Genomic DNA, 23,035 nt, shown 5'->3' on the forward strand with positions numbered 1-23,035 from the left:
AGTGGCTAGGACAAGGAAAATAGGATGAGATGAAAATTGAAGACTGTTTCCCTAAATGGAAGATGAGGAAAGTAGCAATGCAAATTATTGGGAATGAGGATATTGGAGAAATTCACAAAGTGATGTACTAAAGCAACATTACATCCATTTCATAGATGAAATTGCTCAGAAAGGTAGTGATTTGCTCAGGGTCACACAACAATAGTATAAGATGGGATTTGAATTCAAGTCTTAGTGATTTTAAAGGCCAGCATTTGGGGGCAGAGCCAAGATGGCAGAGTAGACAGGACTTTGCTTGAGCTCTTCCTGGCTTCCCTCAGAAACCAAATCAAGCCTCTGAGTCAATTTTGGAGTGAAGAAGCTATAAATATTGAGAGCGTAACAAATTTCCAGCAGATATCTTGGAAGGACTTCATGAAAGGTTTGTCTCAATTGAGCAAGTGGGGAAGGAGGGGATATAACCTAGAGCAGGGAAACCCAGGGCAGAGAAGTCACCCTTTGGCCAAAATATAGCAACATTGATTTCTGTCCTGGTTCAGAAGCTAGTGGATCAGCAGACTAGCTGCGAGACTTCCAGTGCAGCTACAGAAGGCATATAGCAAGCCCCTTAACCCCAGCATAACAGGATGATCTTGGCCAGGCCACCTATTCTGGGTAGGAAGCCTGAAGCACCACCAGCCCCAGGGCAGTATAAAGGAACTGTCATCTTCTAAAGGAAGCTCTGGAAAATCTACCCTGTGCCCTAAGAGCAGACCTCAACCTTTAAAAGTGAGCAAAAAAGCAAAAATCTCTGCCCATAGATAGCTATTATAGAGACAGGGAAGGACAGACCTTAAACCAGAGGACACTAAAGACAAAATGTCTCCTCAAAGCCTCAAATTGATCTCCAACTCTCCAAAAGGCTCTCTTGAAGGAATTCAAAAAGGATCTTAAAAGAGAGAAGAAAATGGGGAAAGGAAATGAGTTTTGCAGGCGTGTTTGAAAAAGGAAACAAAAATTGTCTGAAGAAAACAAGTCCTTAAAAAATGCATTTGATGAAATGGAAAAAAAAATCCCAATGAACAAAAAACTCAAGTTTAATTGGCCAGGGGGCAGCTAGGTGGCTCAGTAGATAGAGCACCGGCCTTGAATTCAGGAGGACCGGAGTTCAAATCTGGTCTCTGACACTTAATACTTCCTAGCTGTGTGATCCTGGGCAAGTCACTTCACCCCAGCCTCAGGAAAAACAAAAAAAACAAAAAAAAACAAAAACCAAAAAAAAAAGTTTAATTGGCCATATTCAAAAGGATGGAAAAAAGCTAACCAAGTTCAGCATTTCATCTACTAAGCCCACTCTTGGTAAAGGCATTGCATCCACCTCCATTCTTATTGGAGAAATGCAAGAAGTAGAGAGGAATTAATGTTGATAAGACCTAGGCGTGGTTTTGGTAGAAAATACTATATATACATAACCAATAGTTACACTAGCAAAACTTGTATTTGATTTGCATTATGTGTCCCAATTATTTCTGAAAGTGAAACATAATTTGGTGTTTTCAGTATATTCTAAGCAGGGTTAAAGTAACAGCTGGTGGGAGGCATGCTTAATATCCTTGGGATTTCAAGAAAACTTTTGTTTTTAAACAAGGCTTAGAAGTCTTGTAAGACTACATGATATAGTGGGGGAGAGTGATATATTGGGAACCAAAAGACTGGAGTTCAAATTCTGTCTCTAACATAGCTATGCAATAAGCCAGTATTAATACACTCACCTCCTCCAGTCCTGTTTCCTCCATAAAAGATAGATTTGTGTTCTAGAAAAAGCAGATTCAGAAAATCTGGCCTCAAACCTGAGTTGTGCCACATATTAGAAACAAAGACTGGTATTATCAATTAGGGAATGGATGAATAAATTGTGGTATACGATTGATGGAATATGGTAAATGATGTGCAGTATGCTCTTGGAAAATTTACCTGCCATATTCTCTATGAACTCAAGCAAAGTGAAACGTACTTATGTACAAAGTAATGACAATATTCTGGGATGATCGACTGTAAATGACTTGCTATTCTCAGTAGTACAGTGATCCATAACTAATCTGAAGGACTTATGAAAAATCTTGTCTATACCCAGAGAAGGAACTGATTTTGTCTGAATACAGATTCAAATGGGCACTATTTTCTTTCACAACATGACTTTTATGGAAATGCTTTGCATAACTTCACATATGGTCTCAGGAACTCAAAATATCTTAAAAACAAGAAGTGAAGGAAAAACAGTCATTATATAAACAGGTGATTTCTGGCCCCCTTCCTGGGCTGGAAGCCATTTGCCAACAAATATTAAGTACTTGAGAGGGGAAGGGTCATAGGAAAAATGTGTCTATTTGAAAAGTGTACCACAGTCCTATGCCAATGGTGCTATGTACTGTGATAAATCTAGAAACGAACTGGAAAACTTGACTGCCTTTGGGAAAATGTGCAGTGCCTTTAATAAATTCAGTATTCTTCCTGAAACAAAAGACTCATGTTTTAAAAACCAATGCTCTTCCAGTGATCTTATATGGCTTGACTCAAAACACTACAATCACTGAACAACTGAGAAAGTTGGGGATCAGGAAGGGGGAAATGAAGATAACAGGGTGGGCTTAAAGAGTATACATCATGCTATTAATTACATATTAATGCAGCACATTGTGAAGAATGCCACAATAGCATAAAGAAGAATATCGGAGAAATATGTACCCATTTGAAAAAATAAATGGGCTAGTCACAAAGTTGGTAAAAAGCAGAGATAACTGATGGGACAACTGAGTATTCCCTTCAGTGTCCTTGCAATATCAATAAATCTACAGGAAGGTCCCCAAAACGTGTGTGTCCCCAGATTTATGGGGGATACGGACAGGAGTTGCATAGATACGCAGCCATTCATGAATTACGATGGCATTAGTAGGAAAAAAAAATAAGTTAATGACAACAGACCTATCTATTGGAGTACTGGACAGTCAGTAGTCATAAAACCAATTTACATTTATATAGTTTCTTATAGTTTATAAAAATATTTACAAACATCTCAGTATTTACAACAATCTTCTAACACATTGATCCAATGCTTTTAAAATTTACACAGTCCTTTCCCCATAGCTTTGTGAGGTAAGAAATACAAGTGTCTACACACCTGTCAGATTGGCTAAGATGACAGGAACAAATAATAATGAATGTTGGAGGGGAGGTGGGAAAACTGGGACACTGATACATTGTTGGTGGAGTTGTGAAAGAATCCAGCCATTCTGGAGAGCAATTTGGAACTATGCCCAAAAAGTTATCAAACTGTGCATACCCTTTGATCCAGCATTGTTGCTATTGGGCTTATATCCCAAAGAAATACTGAAGAGTGGAAAGGGACCTGTATGTGCCAAAATGTTTTTGGCAGCTCTTTTTATAGTAGCTAAAAACTGGAAGATGAATGGATGTCCATCAATTGGAGAATGGTTGGGTAAATTATGGTATATGAAGGTTATGGAATATTATTGCTCTGTAAGAAATGACCAGCAGGAGGAATACAGAGAGGCTTGGAGAGACATCAACTGATGCTGAGTGAAATGAATAGAACCAGAAGATCGCTGTACACTTCATTGTTGTATGAAGATATATTCTGATGGAAGTGGATATCTTCAACATAAAGAAGAGCCAACTCACTTCCAGTTGACCAATGATGGACACAAATAACTACACCCAGAGAAGGAACACAGGGAAGTGAATGTAAATTGTTAGCACTACTGTCTATCTACCCAGGTTACTTATACCTTCGGAATCTAATACTTAATGTGCAACAAGAAAATAGTATTTACACACATATATTGTATCTAGGTTATATTGTAACATATGTAAAATGTATGGGATTGCCTGTCATCAAGGGGAGGGAGTAGAGGGAGGGAGGGGATAATTTGGAAAAATGAATACAAGGGATAATATTATAAAAGAAAATTACTCATGCATATATATATATATATATATGAAAATATATATATATATACACATATATATATTGTGAAAAAAAATTATAAATAAAAAATAAAAATACAAGTGTCTTTATTCTCTTTTACAGATATAGAAATTTGAAGGAACTGATTCTATTAATTGTTGGAGCAGGAAGTTGTGCTTTATTATCTTAACTCTGGATCCAAGGTGGTGGTGATGGTAATTGTTACACCATCATACTGCCTCTCATTAAATAGGCCCAACAGATACTATTATATCTATTTTACAAATAGAGCTATACAGAATCTGTGATTTTCCCAAACACAGAGCACCCCAAAGGTTGACTTCACCAGTCCACAAGACTAACAGGCATTTTAAAAAGAGCATGAAGGAATATGAAATAAGAGGAAATTTCCTCTCCTTAGAAAAGTTCCAAATAGACAATGCTTGAAATGGCAACTTGGCATCCTACTTTTTGTACTCCTCTAACTAGGGAGCTCACCTCACTCTTACTGTGGCTCTAAGACTTTCAGAGTAACACAAACCCAAGCCTGTCCTATCCCCCCAAAGTACTTCATGCTCCAAATCATCCACCTCTTTTTAAAAGATCCATTCTGTTAGTATTAGGTATTACAAAGCAAGCATGCTGGCTGATTCACATTATATGAGTGACTTTATCAAAGAAACCCATATTTTGAAAAGAGGATGCCTGTTAACCAAAATGAATTTCAAGAAGTAAAAACTACTTTCACCTAACAGGCAGATAAGCCCTCCTCAGACTTGTCCCCATGTTCAGTTTCCTGTGTTCCTTTTCACAACTTCACTATCTGAACAGGTTTTTTTTGTTTTTCAAAATGAAGAGAGGGTAGCCATCTGGACCTGAGACTTTTGCCTTCTAAGTTGGACAGCGACTATGTAGTTTCTGCTGCTGTTCCATAGCTTTATTTCAACTCAATCCATTACAGAACAGTAAAAAGTGATTCTTTATCCTTTTCCTCAATATATTTTACCATAATATTTTACCCAAAAATAGATGGTCAAAAGGTGGAAGCCTACTCTGAAAGCCAGTTTTCCACAATATAACAAAGTATACAGAAAAGAGTAGTGAACTGTTTTCTAAGTTATCAAGTAAACCCCAAATATGTTCAGATGTCTTCAATTGTGCCCAGCTCTTCATAATTCCATTTAGTGTTTTTCTTGGCAGAGATATGAGTGGTTTATCATTTTTATCTCCAGCTCATTTTACAATCTAAGGCCAGATTTGAGACTTAAAAGAGTCTTCCTGACTCCAATCCTGGCACTAAGCCACCTAGCTGACCAAAACTAAATTGCTCTCAGAAGTGATACACACTATATATTGCTCACAAATTATATGGAAATTAATACCTCAAAACATTTACCAATACAAAACAGCTTTATCATTTTGGTTTACCAAAGCTGGATTATCGGAATGGAATTTAGTTTTATGAGCTTAGATCCCCAACAATAAGATATTTGTCATAATTTAATCTTAGTAGAAAAAAATCCTTATTGTTACCAAATATTAAACTTTGTTAAATTAGAAATGTTATATCAATGCTTTTTGACATTGACCAATATGTGACAGGGACAAGTGGGAAAATAAATATTTAATTTGATTTGTGCTCACAATACATGATCAAAACAAACTCAAAAGGGCAGAAATTTTTTCTTCAAACACACACAAAAAACCTTTTAAAACATATAGCCCCCTACTTCCACTTCATTTTTTGTTTGTCATGTCACGGTTTTTGACAAACAGAGGTTTGATAACTGGTGATTATTTTATCATTCAATATTCATCATTTTTCATTATTGTCCCACTCTCACTAACAGTGACCTGTCCTGCCTGAATTTTACCCTTCAGAATAGCATAACACTGATTCTTATCTGATCTCAAGATTTCTGGAATCTTCTCCTAAAACAATGATTCTACCTAACTAGTACTTTCAATTTCTTACAATGAAAAATTATGGGAAATTAAGGGTCACTGGAAATTAAACCTGAGTAACATTAAATATTAGAGATAATTGAAAATCAAAAGTTAACATGCTATCTAAATTACAAAAAAAATCCTATACTTTTAAGAAATAACTCAAACCTTCAGCTTAATTTATAGACAAGCTGACTTGAAATATAAATGTCTATCTAAATTTTTAACCCTTCATTTTATACAGAATTTTATATTAAATTGGTTTCATATACAGTTTAACATGTCATTTTTGAAGGCCTTTATTGTGAAGATAACCACTCTCTTGTCTGACAATCATAATATGTTGTCAGTGATTACTCTGGACCTCCACGCTGCAAGAGAAAAAAAAATAAATGATTATATAATATTTCTAAAAATACTATCATGCTTTTATGAGGTAACAAATGGAAACACATACTTGAATAAATTCCATTTCTTCTGGAGACATGAATTTCCTCCTATATTTCTGAGGTAATGTTTTTACTATTTCAGCAGAATCTGGTGGACCACGATTCATTGGCAAACCTGATGATTTACCACCCAGAGAATGTTGTGACATTGCAGAAGAGTGAGATGGAAGCACGGATGATGTTAAAGATTCGGGTACTGAAATGAAGAATTTTAAAATCGGAGAAATTGTCTAAAAATTTTAGAGTAGTTCTTGTACTACATAAATTAATCCACTCTTGCAACTACAATGCAGTTGTAGACACTAATGTTGCACAGAAGCAACATGAATAACATATTAAGGTTTCAGAAAATAAATTGTGCTGCATTGTCTTGTCTCTACCCCCAAACCCCTTTCCACCCTGCTGCCTCATGAAATCTCCTTCCCTTTCTCAGTGTTGGCCAAGGCCTTGCTAACTGGGAGACTCTACAGTTTCCTTTTCTAGATTCCTGCCACTTAGGATCCTCAAGGAACAGGAGAATGGAATCAGGAAATTGGGAGGTTGTAGAGCTTTCTTACATTATTTTGCTCAACAATAACTGCATGTCAACCTCTCTGGATAACTGGGAAGGATTATTTCATTACAATTGTGTTTTTAAACTAAAACAGTGTCATAGTCTAATTCAACTGAAGCAGCAAAGTACAGCAAATAGAGCTCTAGGCTTGAAATCAATAAAGACCTTGGCTCAAATCGTGCTTCAGAACTAAGATGCACTTCATTCAAGCAATATTCCAACATTAAAAAGGTGTGATGATGTTTATTTGTGACTAATATAGTAACATACACAAACAGTTGATCTTATCCTTTGTGATCTCTGGGCAGCACTGGACAGTTTCCAGAAAAATGAAAAGTTTTCTCTTCCTCGGGTGTCCTTGAAATACTTCTTTTATAATACAACAACTTCTCAGTCTCATTTACTAAACCATTTTTGTGCTGCTCCAAAATTGTGGGCATAACCAAAGCTGTCCTGAGTCCCCATCTCTCTAAGTGACTTCTGTTCTCATAGGATCATAGTTATTTCTATTCAAACAACTCCAAAATCTTAGCACATTGGGCTTGGAGTCAGGAAGACATGAGTTTTTAAATCCAATCTCAGACTTTACTAGCTTGTGACTCTGAGCAAGTCATATAACCTCTATTTGTCCTCCATCTGTAAAATGGGAACCAATAGTTGCTTTGAGGATCAAATGAGATAACTATAAAACACTTAGCATTGTGAGCAACATATATATGTGTGTGTGTGTGTGTGTGTGTGTGTGTGTGTGTGTGTGTGTGTGTGTGTGTGTTGGCTGCTATCACTGTCATTATTATTACATCTGGCATCATATATGGATCATCAACTTCCTATTGGATATATCCCTTTGTATAGGCCCCTACTTCAAATGTTTTCTCCCAAATTCTTGCCAATTTTCCATTTCTGTTGACAGTACCACCATTGTTCTACTTCTAACTTCAGGATCATCCTCAATTTTTCATCTTCATCTTTCATAAGCAGACCTTGTCATCTCTATATCTTCATGTCTCAAATCTATTTGTCTCTATTCACATGGCTATTATCTAAATTCAGCCTCTCCTTAACCCCTCCCACTATATTCTTTTTTTTTAATCCTCAGAACTTAGCAGAGTGCAAGAGACAGCAAATGATTAATACAAGCTTTCTGACTGACTGAACTACTGCAAAAACTTCTTAAGTGGCCTTGCTGCTTCAAGCTTCTTTCCTTTTTAATTTATCTTCTATTTAATTACCAAGTGATATTCCTAAGGTACATTTTGAACATATTAGTTCCCTATTCAAAGGGTACCAGTGTCTTGCTCCTATGTTTCAGATAAAACACAAAAGGCCTCTATTTGGCACTCAAAGCCCTTCCCAATCTGGAACTAGCCTGCCTTATTACTACATATAACTTCCTTTCTATGTATTATGTTCCAGACAAACTTACTCTTTCTTGTATAATAAAAAAATTTACCTTGTATTTGATTTGTATATACTTTGTATTTACTTATGTATGTACATGTCATTTCACAGGAAAGGACATAAGATACTTGAGATAAGGAACTGTTTCATTTTTGTTTTGCTTTTGTGTCTTCAGTGCCTAAGCACACTGTAGACATAGGTTATGCCTAAGTAAGTGCTTATTTGATTGCTAGGTACTGTAACTCTTAGAAAGCCATTTAATCTCTACTATCTCAAGCAGAGAACCCTCTTGGATTTATTAACTACAATGTTTTCAGAGGGGAGTTCTCTCAGCTGAAAAGTTTTTTGTTAGCATAGTCAACAGATCCATTAATTACTTTCTTGTAAAATAATTTGCAAAAAAAAATAACACAGTTGTTGTTAGGGATCAACTTTTGTTGCATAATTTGTCATACTATATTAGTCAAAAATGACACATCATACATCCTTAACAAATAGGAATACTGCTTGAATGAAGGGTTTTTAACTGGAAATAAAGGAAATGGTAGAGAAAGCAAGAAGAGGAGGAAAAGGTAAAAAGGGCAGAGAAACCTCAGAGGCCTTTTTTCATTTAAAGATAGTTATGGCCAAGATTTCTTTCCACAGTCTAAACATCTAAAGAAAAGAATGAGGGATAAAGTTAGGGGAAGCATCTAGAAGAAAAAGGAGAGAAAAGGAAAGGGGAAATGGGAATGAAATATTAGATCTATAAGAAAAAAATACTTTACCTAGAAGAAAATTAAATTTTATTTTATTTTTTGTTTTGTTTTTTGCTGAGGCAATGGGGTTAAATGATTTGCCCAGAGTCACACAGCTAATAAGTGTCTGAAACCAGATTTGAACTCAGGTCCTCCTGACTTCAGGGCTGGTGCTCTATCCACTGCGCCACCTAGCTGCCCCGAAAATTATATTTTAGGTTCCTTCTCCTGTCCCCTATATTTCTTTTCTTTCTTTTTTTTTTCCCCCTGAGGCTGGGGTTAAGTGACTTGCCCAGGGTCACACAGCTAGGAAGTGTTAAGTGTCAGATCAAATTTGAACTCGGGTCCTCCTGAATTCAAGGCTGATGCTCTATCCACTGCACCATCTAGCTGCCCCTGTCCCCTATATTTCTGACATAAATTCAATATAAATGAAAAGGAAGAAACATCCTACTATGTCATATTGCCTCTATGCCACCTCCCAATACTTTATGTGGCTATCATCAGTTTTAACACTAAAGAATTATAAACTAGAAGAAGAAAATACATAATAGAAAAATTGGTCCTAAATTTCCCTGGCATAAAGTAGCTGATTAATAACAGTTAAATTAAACTCATTTTATTTTACTAACATCCACTAACATGGTTAGCTTGAAAAAAATAAATAAAAAGCCTCCCTGATTTGTGAAGATAACAATCTATGATAAAGAATGCAATTTATCTTACGTATCAGAGATAAGAAGATACTTACCATTCAGTTTGGGGTAGCCTTTTCTGTCAGGAAACCTTATTAATGGAGTATGTGGCTTGACTACCTAAAAAAATAAATAAAATATGAGAAGATCACTTGTAAACTCAGAATGGTCATTACAAAGTGTACTTTGATTAAGAAATTACAAATAGGGGGCAGCTAGGTGGCGCAGTGGATAGAGCACCAGCCTTGAATTCAGGAGGACCTGAGTTCAAATCTGATCTCAGACACTTAACACTTCCTAGCTGTGTGACCCTGGGCAAGTCACTTAACCCCAACCTCAAAGAAAAGAAAAGAAAAAACAGAATAATGTTGGATGTATTTCCTTTGCAAAACCATTTCCATTTCTGTGATCACTTTCTTAACTGAAAAAATACTAAATAAATATCAACATTTCAGTTATTTCAGGAAGGATATATCATATTACATACCTCTATAAATGTGTACTTATATAATATTTTATACTTTTAAAAAGCATTTTCACATTATTTCATCTCTGTTAAATTGTATTCTATTATTTATATGCAAATACTTTTAAAGAGAAAAATGGGGAAGAAAAGGAGGGGGCATGTCCAGATTCATTAAATTAATTGGTAAAGAGAATTCTAGTCTGATGCTTCCCCCCCCAACTATACCAGACTAAAAGATTTAGAAAAATCATCTTTAGAGAACATTATTTCCTTTGAGCATAACAGCATAATAGCTCAGTTTTAAAATAAAAGTTGGGGTGTGAAATCTTAGGAGTAAGTGGCAATAACATTTTTTTTTTCTCCCTGAGGCTGGGGTTAAGTGACTTGCCCAGGGTCACACAGCTAGGAAGTGTTAAGTGTCTGAGACCAGATTTGAACTCTGGTTCTCCTGAATTCAGGGCTGGTGTTCTATCCACTTCGCCACCTAGCTGCCCCAGCAATAACATTCTAATAACAAAAATTTTTTTAAAAAATGTTTTAACAATGAGGGTTTTTAAAAAATACTAAATTTAAGATAAATTAATAGGAAAAAGAGAGACCAGGTACTTCATGTCACTGATGTTAGTTTTACAGTTTACCAGGTGGATTTGAGTGGTCTGATATTGTCATTATTGTCTCAGAAACTTTGTTATTGCTGACCAATAGATTGTTAATTGGCAGTCAGCAATGATTGTGTAACTACAGCACTCCTAAGGCCAAGGGACCTCAAGGTTATTACTATACCCCATCAATACCTAATAGCAACAGAAATGGTTTAAAAAAAACCTCCCAATAAGCAAACTTGCAGCATCCTTCACCAGTACTTCGTAATTTATTGAAAAGAAATGTTACACCTATCTAAAACCAATATTAGTTTACTGCATTTGAAATAATTATGTTGCTTTCTGATTACACTATTATAATCATGTTGTATTGTTGTTCTGGTTGATTCTTCATTCTGTACCAGTTCATACAGGTTCTTCTCATTGTTTTCATATTAATAATTTCTTATGGACCAATAACATTCACATTCTTGTCTGATTACATTCACAGAAGTTTGTTCAGCTATCACCTAATAAAGAATAGGTACCTACTTTGTTTTTCTACTACTATGAAACATGTTTTCATGAATATTTGGAGTATATTAAACTGTCAATGACATCCTTGGGCTATAAATCCAGCAGTGGGTTCAATGGATCAAAGAGCATGAAAAGTTTAATATTTCCTAAATAATCCCAAATTGATTTCCTGAATTGTTTGCCCATTCAACTAGTGTGGATTATGCCTGTCTTCCTTAAACCTTTGACACTGACTCTTTTTATCATCTGTGTCCGTTTGATGGCTGATTCCTCAGTTTTCATTTGTATTCTCTTATTGTCCCCTGTTTGGGAGTATTTTTCCCTCTGTCGGCTGTTGATAGCTTCCATTTCTTCTTCTGAAAATTTTCTTCACATCCTTTAAGCCAATAAAAAATCTATAGGGGAATGATGGCTATCTTAGATTTGAATTAAAACATAAAATTTTCTCTGATATCTCTAGAGGAATTATTAGAAGCAAGGGATTTTTTTTTTTTTTTTTTTTTAGGTTTATAGTTTCTCCTATTTGCATTGACTAGATCACTAAATCCATTTAGAGCTTCTTTTGGCATATGTTTATCTGTCAAATAACTGGCAAATTGCCAAGAAAGTCTTGTCCCATAACAGGATGAAGTTTATTTTTTTGGTTGTAATAAACATTAGGCCATGAATCATATTCCTTTACTTCTAAGTCTTCCTTATCTAATCTGTTTCACTGACATCTTTTTTTTTAAGCAATGCCTCATCATCTACAGGAAATCCTTCTACCTACTGGACTGCACATTATCACTTCATGATAGCATGTTTTCTTTTTTCTTCTTCAGTTGATATCAGTAAGTATACTGTAGTCATTTCCCACTTGATTAATTAGTGGTCTAAGGATAAGAAAGTTTTCAAAAGAAAAAAAACAGAACCTATTAACAATCATGAGCAAAAAATTCCCTAAATTCCTAAGAAATGCAAATTAAAACCACTGAGGAATCACCCATCAAATTGGCAAAGATGATAAAAGGTTAAAAGAGCCAATATTGAAGGATTGTGAGAAGGCAGATATTATCCATTCACTGTGACAGATATATCCATACACTGTTGGTAGAGCTCTAAATGGTTGATCAAACTATTTAGGAAATCAATTTGAAATTATTAGGCTGGCTAGGTGGAGCAGTAGAGTGCAAGACCTGGCATCAGGAAGATCTAAATTAAAATTTGGCATCAGATACTTATTAGTTGTGTGACTCTGGGTAAGTCACTTGTTTGCCTTAGTTTTCCTTATTTATAAAATGGGGAATATAATAGTACTTATCTCTTAGAGTTACTCATGCAATTTTACATAACAATTGTAAATTGCTTAGCACACAGCAAGTGCTATATGGATGTTGTCTATTAATTCTAAAACAAAATAGGAAGTCATCCATTCTAAAGGATGGCAGAACAAATTTCTATGAATATAATGGAATGTTACAATTTCTTAAGGAATGATAAATATGATAAACATGAGAAAACTTGAATGATCTCTTATAGCATGAAGAAAGAAGAGCTAAGAGGATATATATAACAAAAGGGATTACCTCATGACTTTTTAGAAGATTGTAGATTAAAGAATTGGTGTGGAATATGATTCTGATTTACATCTAGCAGGTGAGTTAAGAGTTTATAGTGTCCTGAAGGCATTACTGCATTCAATGTATACCAGTGATATAAAACTCAAAATAGAAAGGGGACAATTTATCAATACAAAAAGATTCTTGCAGACCACAATTAATTTAAGTTTTAAAATGTAACATTCTGATCCAAACATTATGAAGAACAATTTGGTACTATGCCCAAAGGGCCATAAAACTTTACAAACCCTTTGACTCAGAAATACCACTTCCTAGATCAGTATCCCAAAGAGATTTCTGAAAAAATATATATTTGTACAAAGATATTTATACAGTTCTTTTTGTGATAGCAAAGAATTAGAAACTGAGGGGATGCCATCAATTGGGAACAGCTGAACAAACTATGGTATGAGAATATAGCGGAATATTATTAAAAATGAGGAAGAGGGGGACGACACACTTTCAGAAAAACCTAAGATGACCTGATATAAAGTGAACTATAAAAAACCAAGAAGGGGCAGCTAGGTGGCGCAGTGGATAGAGCACCAGCCTTGAATTCAGGAGGACCGGAGTTCAAATCTGGTCTCAGACACTTCCTAGCCGTATGACCCTGGGTAAGTCACTTAACCCCAGCCTCAAAAAAAGAAAAAGAAAAAAAAAAAAAAAAAACAAGAAAACACTATATATAGAGATAGGAATATTATATGATGATTAAGTGGGAAAGACTTTGCAACTCTGATTAATACAAAGATCTAAGATAATTCCAAAGGGATCATGATGAAAAATGCTATCCACTTCTAAATAGAGAACTGATAAATTTCTGAATATAGATTGAACATACTTTTTTCACCTTTTTGGGGGGGGGGAGGAGGGAGCCAACATGGCTAAAATGTAAACTTGTTTTACATGATTTCACATATATAACTGATATATTGCTTGCTGCCTCTATAGGTGGGGGAGGGGCAGAAGAAATTTAGAACTCAAAAAATGTTAAAAGTTGAACCAATAAAAGATGTTTCAAAATCTGAAAGGAAAAAAAAAAGGTAATGTTAACTATTTTCTATTGTATTAGTGATTTTTGTTAAACATTTCCCAATAACATTTTAATCCAGTTGGGCCCAATTGGAAATATTGCTATCTCCTGTTTGATGACCTAGACCATCACTAGAAATACATTATTTCTAAGATTCAAAGGAACAACAAATTTAATTTTATGTATGTGTGTATGTGTATCTCAATCATTAATGGAAAAATATTCAAATAACACTAACTTCTCTTTATCCCTCCCAGCCTATTCACTCACACAATCCTTAAAATGAGATTTTCTTTATTTTTAAATATTTAAGAAAACTCCAAAAGTAGTCAGTTCAAGAAAAATTGAGGGGTAGGAGAAGGGGAATGACAAAGAATTGGTCACTCATCAAGTATGTCTAAATGTCTACTTATACTATTATTTATATATTTTATCTAGTTAGCTTAGGCTAATGAAGCATAATTTATTGGTAGAAGTACCTTCTATCAACTTAGTACTTCCCCCCCACACACACTCTTTATTGTGGTCACACACATCCCGCCCCAAGCTCTATAATAAAATCACTTCTTGGCTAATTTCCTTGTGATTAGCCCCCTTTGGAACTCAACAAAGCTGGTCCTCCGGAAATAAATAATCCAAAAATTGAATCCCCACTCAAAGGCTTTGGCTTCATCCGTTAGTGTTAGAACAAGAGCTTTTCTTCTGCTGTCAAGTCTTTGGGAACCATGAGTCTTCTTGTTAAGTTTCTTGAGAGAGGTATTCCCAGTATCTGAGGTACTATTTAGAACAAATTAATTGCTTAATAAATAGATGAAAATAATTAATTTTGGAAGGACAGCTGAAAAACACACCACTATACTGGTGATAGGGCTATGAATTGGTGTGTTCTAGAAAACAATTTGAAATTAAGCCAGAGTGACTCAATTGTTCACACACAAAGCAAGCTACAAGAAAAGATACTCCTGTATATTAAAAATATTTATAGTATTATAATAAATTGAAGCAAACTAGATATACATTGATTAGAAAATGCTGAACAGATTGTAATGCAAATATAATAAACTGAAAAAATATGAATTCAAAGTTTAGAAGAATTAAATGAACTGACAAAGGCTAAAGTAATCACAATATAAAGAAAAACAAGAAAAATATCAAGACTTGGATCAATGTATTCACCAATTTTGATTCTTAAAAAAACCTGATTATCAGTTATATCTTTCCTCTCCACTCTTTGTAGAAATTCGGTAGATTACAGAGAGAATAAAGCTTATGTTAATCAGATAATAAATAACCAACACATTGGTTTATTTTGCTTAACTGTATTTCTAGTAACGAGAGAGTTTTATAGAGGGGTGTTACAGAGAAATCAATAAAACTTTTTAAAGAAAAGTTATGGTAATAGAGCTAAAGGACAGGAAAAAAAAAAGAGCTAATGTCCTTTAAAAAGGGAGGGAAGGAGGAATAGATAAGTCTTGAAATTATAGGGCTAGTGAATTGCAGTTCCTGCCAAAATGTTTAACATTTCAAAGGGAAGATTTATGAGCTTTTAAGATCATGAATTTAGATCTTGAGACTTAATTGAGAGTTAATTTAGCTCAATCCTTCATTTTATAGCTGAGAAAAATGAAGCTCAGGATATACCAGAGAAGTAACAAGAACCCACGTCCTGCTTCTAAGCCTGGAACATTTCCCTACATACAGCACTACTTAATGCCAATCATGCCAAGGGAGTGCACTAGGGCACTACCCCATATTCTTGGCCTTATGCTATTACACATTTTTTCAAAGACTTGGATCAAAGTAGGCATGTTTTGCTTATCAGATGACTATAAAATTCAGAGAGAATTAGAGTAAGCTAGTTGAGAGATTCAGGATCCAAAAAGATTTTAAGAGGCTAAAAAAATAGTCTAATGTGAATTTCGTGGTGGTTTTGCAGTCATTTCATTACTGTTTGACTCTTCATGACCCTATGGGGGAAAGAGGGCTCTTGGATACTGGAGTGGTTTGTCATTTCCTTCTCCAACTCATTTGGCATATGAAAAAACTTAAGGCAAGCAGGGTTAAGTGGCTTGCCCTGAATCCCACAAGGACTAAGCTCTTCTTAACACCAGGTCCAGCACTCTACTCCTTGTATCATTTGTTTGCCTGAAAAATAAATACAGTTCTATTTTGGAGTTAAATGTAAGTCACGAGTAAAGGATGGAAGAGATGACTAAAAAAGCAGTTCTTGTGATTCAAACTGCAAACTCAAAATGGATTAACAGTGTGACCTGGCAGTCAAAAAAGCATTAGTTTCCAGAATGATTTCAGAAAAAAAGAACATCATTGAGGCATTTAAAAAAATGCATGGAATGTTTGTGGCAGTCCTTTTTGTAGTGTCCAGGAACTGAGTAAATGTCCATCAACTGGAGAATGGCTGAATAAATTGTGGTATATTAATATTATGGAATATTATTGTTCTGTAAGAAATGATCAGCAGGATGATGATTTCAGAAAGACTTGGAGAGACTTACATGAACTGATGCTGAGTGAAATGAGGAGGACCAGAAGATCATTATATACTTCAACAATACTATATGATGATCAATTCTGATGGACGTGGCTTTCTTCAACAATGAGATGAACCAATTAAGTTCCAATAGAGCAGTAATAAACTGAATCAGTTACTCCCAGTGAAGAACTATGGGAGATGACTATGAACCACTACATAGAATTCCCAATCCCCCTATTTTTTCTGCCTGCATTTTTGATTTCCTTCACAGGCTAATTGTACACTATTTCAAAGTCCTATTCTTTTTGTACAGCAAAATAACTGTTTGGACATGTATACATATATTGTATAAATTAAATACATTTTATTTATAATTTATAATATAATATAATTAACTTATACTTTAACATATGTAACACATATTGGTCAACCTGCCATCTGGGGAAGGGGAAAAACTGTAACAAAAGGCTTGGCAATTGTCAATGCTGTAAAATTACTCATGCATATATCTTGTAAATAAAAAACTATAATTAAAAAAAAATGCACAGAGCAGAAAAGAATTAGGGCAAGAAAAAGTTTTGAAAATTACTTGTTTTGGGGCAGCTAGGTGGCGAAGTGGATAGAGCAGGAGGACCCGAGTTCAAATATGATCTCAGACATTTAACACTTCCTAGCTGTGTGACCCTGGGCAAGTCACTTAACCCCAGCCTCAAAAAAAAAAAGAAAAAGAAAAGAAAAGAAAATTACTTGTTATAATAGTCCTGTCCTACTCTCCCCAGTTCCTACAACAGCTGAAATGTATTTTTAACACATTTTTTTTTTTTTAGGAAGGATATTGACAATCTGTAGTAGCACATACCAGTAATCATACCCAATGGAATTCAATTAAAATAGATTTAGCCAAGAAGTCATGATATTATATATATATATATATATATATATGGAAATGACCTATATATACAAAAATATTTACAGTAGCTCTTTTTGTGATGGCAAAAAATTGGACATTGAAGGGATGCCCAACATCCCTTCAATGACTGAACAAATTCTATATAATGTAATGGTATACACTATTGTGCTATAAGAAAGCAGGCAGATTTCAGAAAAACCTGGAAAGATAATGACCTAATGCTGAGTGAAACTAGGGAATTAACAATCTTGTGTAACAATTAACTATGATTAAGCTCTTCTCAGCAATGATCTAAAAAAATTTCAAGAGAATTATGATAGAAAATACTCTGACCTATGAAGTCTAAATGAAGACCAAAGTATTTCACTTTTTTATGTGTGATCCTTTTTCTGTTTCTTTCACAACTTGACTAATGTGGAAAACATGATTCCACAGACATAACCTATTATCAGATTACTTGCCATCTTGGAGAGAGAGAAAAAATTTGGAACTCAAAATCTTATAAAATGCCATACTTATCTTCAAATATTTAAAGGTCTGTATTAAAAAGGGATTAGATTTGTTCTCCACTTCAATTAAAATAAATGAAATAAATGGGGCAATAAATGAAAGTTTCACAGTAGTAGATTTCAACTTGATACTAAAAAACTAAGAAGCTTCCTAATCGTTATAGGACCCCCTATCATAGATTTAGAGCTAGGAGAAATTTCAAAAGCTATCTTAATTCAACCTCATTTTGCAGATGAGAAAGTTGAAGCCCAAAGAGATTAAGTGATTGCAAAGTCATGCAGGTAGGTAGCATAGTAAAGGAATCAGCTAGGTGGTGCCACAGCGTGTTAAAGATCATGTCTCAGTGAAGAGGCAGGTCATTTCTCTAAGAGCCTCCACAATTGTGAATCATGACACTTGAAAGAGCTGCAAAGCAGCCTTTACTTACTCAGATCGTCCTTGTAAATTGGGAATGAAATAAATTGGAGGCAGAGGAAGAGGAGAAAAGTCAGAGAACGCAACTGCTTCTCAGTCTCCTTGTATCCTCATCATCTCATGTGAAGAGATCCATTCTACAGGTCTGAGTTAGACTTCCAGTAGCCACTGGCAGGTGGCTCCCGTATCATAACAATAGTGCATAGAGAGTCAGGCCTGGCATTAGACTCATCTTCATAAATTCAAATCTGTCCTCAGATACTGATGAGACTCTGAGCAAGTCATTGTCTGCCTCAGTTTCCTCATCTGTCAAGTGAGCTAGAAAAGGAAATGGCAAACCACTCTAGTATCTCTATGAAGAAAATCACAAACAGGGTTATGAAGAGTTGGACACTGAAACAAACTGAATAACAAAAAAATAATAAAACTCAGATACTCTGACTCCAAATCCAGTTCTCTATTGTGTGTGAAGCCTTGGAAGTGAAGGGTTTACTTTGTCAGCAATGTTGAATAAAAGCCTTGGGGTCATAAACATGTTGGGAATGGTTAATCACAAAGATAGCAGCTAGTTTGGCCTGGCATATCTCTCACTCACACTCTCTCTCTCTCTCTCTCTCTCTCTCTCTCTTTCTCTCTCTCTCTCTCTCTTTCTCACTCACACACACACGTGAAAAATACTAAACCCACTGGGAGAACTCTATTCCTTCTTCCATAAAAGTCCTTCCTTCTGTTTAGCTTAACCAGTTGAAATTTCAATCATCTTTGAAGATTCAGCTCAAATACTACTTACCTTTTCCTTGATACCCCTTCTCCAATTGTTCATAATACTTTCTTCCTCTATTACTTTTCATAGTTTACTCAGCATATCTGAATGCATGTTTTAGATCATAAACTATTTGAATATTATCAATTCATCAGACAGGATTTATTAATTGCCTGATATAAACCAGGCACTGTATAAAGTGCTAGAAATACAAAGCCAGTAACAAAATCCCTGCTTTTCAAGAAACTCACTGTTATTTTCAAGCGAAAAAACAGGGAACTAGGAAAGACAGCCCAAAAAAAGTAGTACTTATGCTCTAAATGAAGCTAGTTTTTAAAAGGCAGAATGGAGGAGACCATTCTATGCCTGGGGACAGTCTCTAAAATGTCATTAAAGTAAAGACTATTTAGATCGTGAATTTCCTGGTCCAATAAAAGATTCCAAAGAGGAAGAAAGATATAAGATTTGAGCTAACTTTCATTATCTTACCTGTTTATTGGCAAAGTAAATTGGAAGTTTGGGATCAATTTTGTAGGAAACTTCTACAAGTGACCTGAGAAGTGTTCTTCTCCAGAAGAACAGACCACACCAAAGCCACAGGACTGCATCAGATGTTTCTAGAGGAAGGGAGACATCTACTTTTTTTCCATTTTTTTTCTTTTACTTGTAAGGCCTATCCATTTTTCCATTTTTCCTTTCATACGTAAGTTCCAAGAAACCCCTAATAATGAGATATGTATTTGGTCTAAAAGAGTTGGCCAAATTACCATCCTTTTTAATTAAGGCCTTGTTAACAAAATAATTAATTTGCCCCTCCCCCCAAAAAAGGGAAAATAAAATGGGAGATCAAAGGTTCTGTGTTAAGAACAGCAACTCAGCAACTAGGCTATACTTTTTTGGCAAGAACATAGTAAGTGTGAAGAGCAATAATGTATAAGTCTAGAAAGATACAGGAACCAAATTGCGAAAGAATTTAAATGCCAAATAGACAAGTGTGCATTTTATCAATGAGGAAATAATATAGGGAGCAAGAATCATGGTCGCATTTGTTTTAGGAATAATTTTGGTAACTATGGAGGCTGAATTAGAGAAACTCAAAAGGATCAATTGAGGAATTGATTGCTAATAACTAGGGTGAAAGGGCAGAGACAACTAAACTATATAGTAGCTGACTGTATGACTAGACTGAAGGGGTAGGTTCCAGAAACTGGCTTCACTGAATTCAGTTAATAAATGCCTAAGGCAAGATTAGAACAAAGGTCTTCCTGATTCCAAGTTCAGCAAGAAATCCACCGCATAACCTAGCTGCCCTAATTATCTCTACTAGGATTAGGTAGTACAGTAGGTAACACAATTGAATCCAGAAGGAATGAGATCATCCAGAAAGTGTAAATAGGAAAATAAGTGATTTTTAAAAAGAGCTTTCAGACATTTTCAGTGGGGGGGATGGGAGAGAATTGAAGATGATCAGCAAAGCAGACAGAGTGGAGGAGACACCAAAAGACAGCTAAATGTTACAAACACATAGGAACTTATTGGTTTATAATTCACTTTCCTCACAACTATTTTGGGAAGATAAAGCAAGTATTCCTATTCGCTAAAGAGGAAGATGAGGCTAAGGGGCAAAATACATAATATTTTAATAAAACAGGGGTTTAAGAGGATTCCAAGCCAGTCCTCCTAAGCTGCCTTGAGGTCAGGAACTGAGTTCTTCCGTCACCTTTGGATCCTTTCAGTACATAGCAAAGCTATGTTTGACTAGTCAATACTGAAATGAAAATTCTAGGGAACCTCAAGTGCCTTATATACAGAAATAATGACTAGACACGTATGCAGCACCTTAAAGTTTCCAAAGCACTTTACAAATATCCCAGCAGCTCAATGCAGTAAATTTTCCATTTTACAGATGAGGACTTTGCCCAGGACTAGTAAGGCTAGTAAGGCTAGGGGCTGGTTCTTTCAGCTTTAGTTCTAGCACAGCAGATGAAGTCTTAAGTCATCAGCCTTTCGTCCATCTCTTCCCTTTCAGGCTATCTAGATCCACGCCAGGGATTGCATTTAGTAGTTTGTATGTTTCCACTACCAAACTTCCAGCTCCTCGAAAACAGGGGCTGTCCTTTGCCTCAGAGTTTAGCAAGCGCCCGGCCTAGGATAGATGCTTAAAGTTTCATGAATGACACTCGGTTCTAGCTCGGGGGTGACGGTAAAGTTTCCCCCAGGACACTCACTAGAGGCAATCCCCGAGTCCTTGACTGCATGTACCAAGTGTCCTCCCGGACCAGCCCTAGTTTCTTTCCCTCCCCTCCTTTCTTCCTATTGGCTGTTACGGAACTTCATCTGCATTGTGATTGGTCGCGAGAATTGGAATGGCGGAGCCCCACCTCCCCCTGCCAACAGCCGGGGGCAAAGCTCCAACCGAGCAAGAGGGACCATCAACCCTTCGTTCGCTACGGCCTCACAGAGGCCACTCGCCGGCACATCCCCCGTCCCACCGCAAGGGCAACCGGGCAGAGAGTCCAACGTCCACCTCCATACACTCCACCAGCAAGGCTTCCTTACCCCTTCCCAAGCAGTCCCAGAGCCGCCACCAGATCCTTTCCCTACCGGAGGATGTGGCCATTGACCAGAATCTGTCCAGTCCCACCTGGGGGCCAAGAAAAGTAACTGCCAACTGTTTTACCTGCACGACCCGAGTGGCCGCTGCCATCTTGCTGCCCATGGCGACCCACAGGGATAAGATGTTTCCGGGGCAGGCCGACCGACTCTCTAAGAGTCGGCGGCGCCCGCGCCTGAACTCGAGGTCGTTCTGTGACGTCACTAGGCGTGATGACGCCCCGCCCGTTCTGAAGAAAGTGCTCGCTTAGCCCCGCCCATTTTTCCTTCTTTAGATTCCTTTGGTCCCGATGTTTTGATGCCTTTGGTGCTTCCCGCGGGCACTTAGGGAAATCTATCTTAAGATTTATTTGTTTCGCCTTTTGCCTCCCCTTCATGCATGAATTTCGATCAGTACCTTCCAAAATACATTTTCCAAAGGAAAGGGCCCACGTACAAAGATATAAAAACGTTCTGTAATAGCAAAGAACTAAAAGGGATCCTCAAAAATGAGAGAATGATTTAAATTATGATAAAAGGTTGATTTTTATTTTCTGCTTTTAAAATAGTATTTGTCACATGGGATGGCTTTGTGGGAGGGGGAGGAGGAAGGACACAAGGAATAATATGATAAATGCTATTTTTTACAATGAAAGAAAACATAAGTAAAACTTTGAATTATGGCACATGTTTTTATGGAAAGTTTTATATTTTCTTCAATTTGCAAAAAATAACATTCGTTTTTTAAAATATTGGATTCCAAATTCTCTCCCCATCCCTGAGATGGAAAGAAATTAGGTACAGACCACATGTTCAGTCATGCAAAATATTTGCATATTGGTTATGTTGCAAAACAAAAGAAAAAGAAAAATAGGTTTTTTTTTAAAGTATGTTTCTATTTGCATTCAGACAATCAGTAATTGGAGGCCAAACTCCGGTGAATGGGAATCTCCAGGCAGGAACCATCAATCCGGTTCTGACAGGTTAGTGGGTAGGACCATAAATTCTTTTTTTTTTTTTTTTTTTTTGCTGAGGCAATTGGGGTTAAGTGACTTGCCCACAGCCAGGAAGTGTTAAGTGTCTGAGACCACATTTGAACTTGGCTCCTCCTGAATTCAGGGCTGGTGCTCTATCCACTGCGCCACCTAGCTGCCCCAAGATTATAAATTCTTGATGACAGAAGTTAAAAGCCAGGAATGTTTGTTCTTTCCCTGTAAGAAATGATGGTAATAGTTTTAGAAAAATGTGGACTTTTATGAATTGAGGTAATGATGCAATTGAAATGAGCAGAACCAACAAATGAAATAACATTTATTTTTTCCAAAAACTTGAAGAGGTAATTAAAATAATAATTAACTACAATTCTGTAGAACTGATGATGAATGTTACCTACC

General features: G+C 36.0%; 1 protein-coding gene across 1 annotated transcript; it reads right to left on the reverse strand.

Annotated features, from left to right (window-relative positions):
• Nucleotides 1-5,569: 5,569 nt before the first annotated feature.
• On the reverse strand, nt 5,570-22,039 carry KGD4 (alpha-ketoglutarate dehydrogenase subunit 4). Its single transcript, XM_074282089.1, has 5 exons — nt 21,730-22,039; nt 19,539-19,666; nt 9,803-9,866; nt 6,369-6,556; nt 5,570-6,282 (listed from the first exon to the last, which is right to left on the reverse strand). The coding sequence occupies exons 1-5, from the start codon at nt 22,037-22,039 to the stop codon at nt 6,265-6,267; spliced, it is 708 nt and encodes a 235-aa protein (XP_074138190.1). The 3' UTR covers nt 5,570-6,264.
• Between the last annotated feature and the right edge of the window lie 996 nt (nt 22,040-23,035).

Source organism: Sminthopsis crassicaudata, chromosome 1 (assembly GCF_048593235.1).
Source record: "Sminthopsis crassicaudata isolate SCR6 chromosome 1, ASM4859323v1, whole genome shotgun sequence".
NCBI classification, from domain to species: Eukaryota; Metazoa; Chordata; class Mammalia; order Dasyuromorphia; family Dasyuridae; genus Sminthopsis; species Sminthopsis crassicaudata.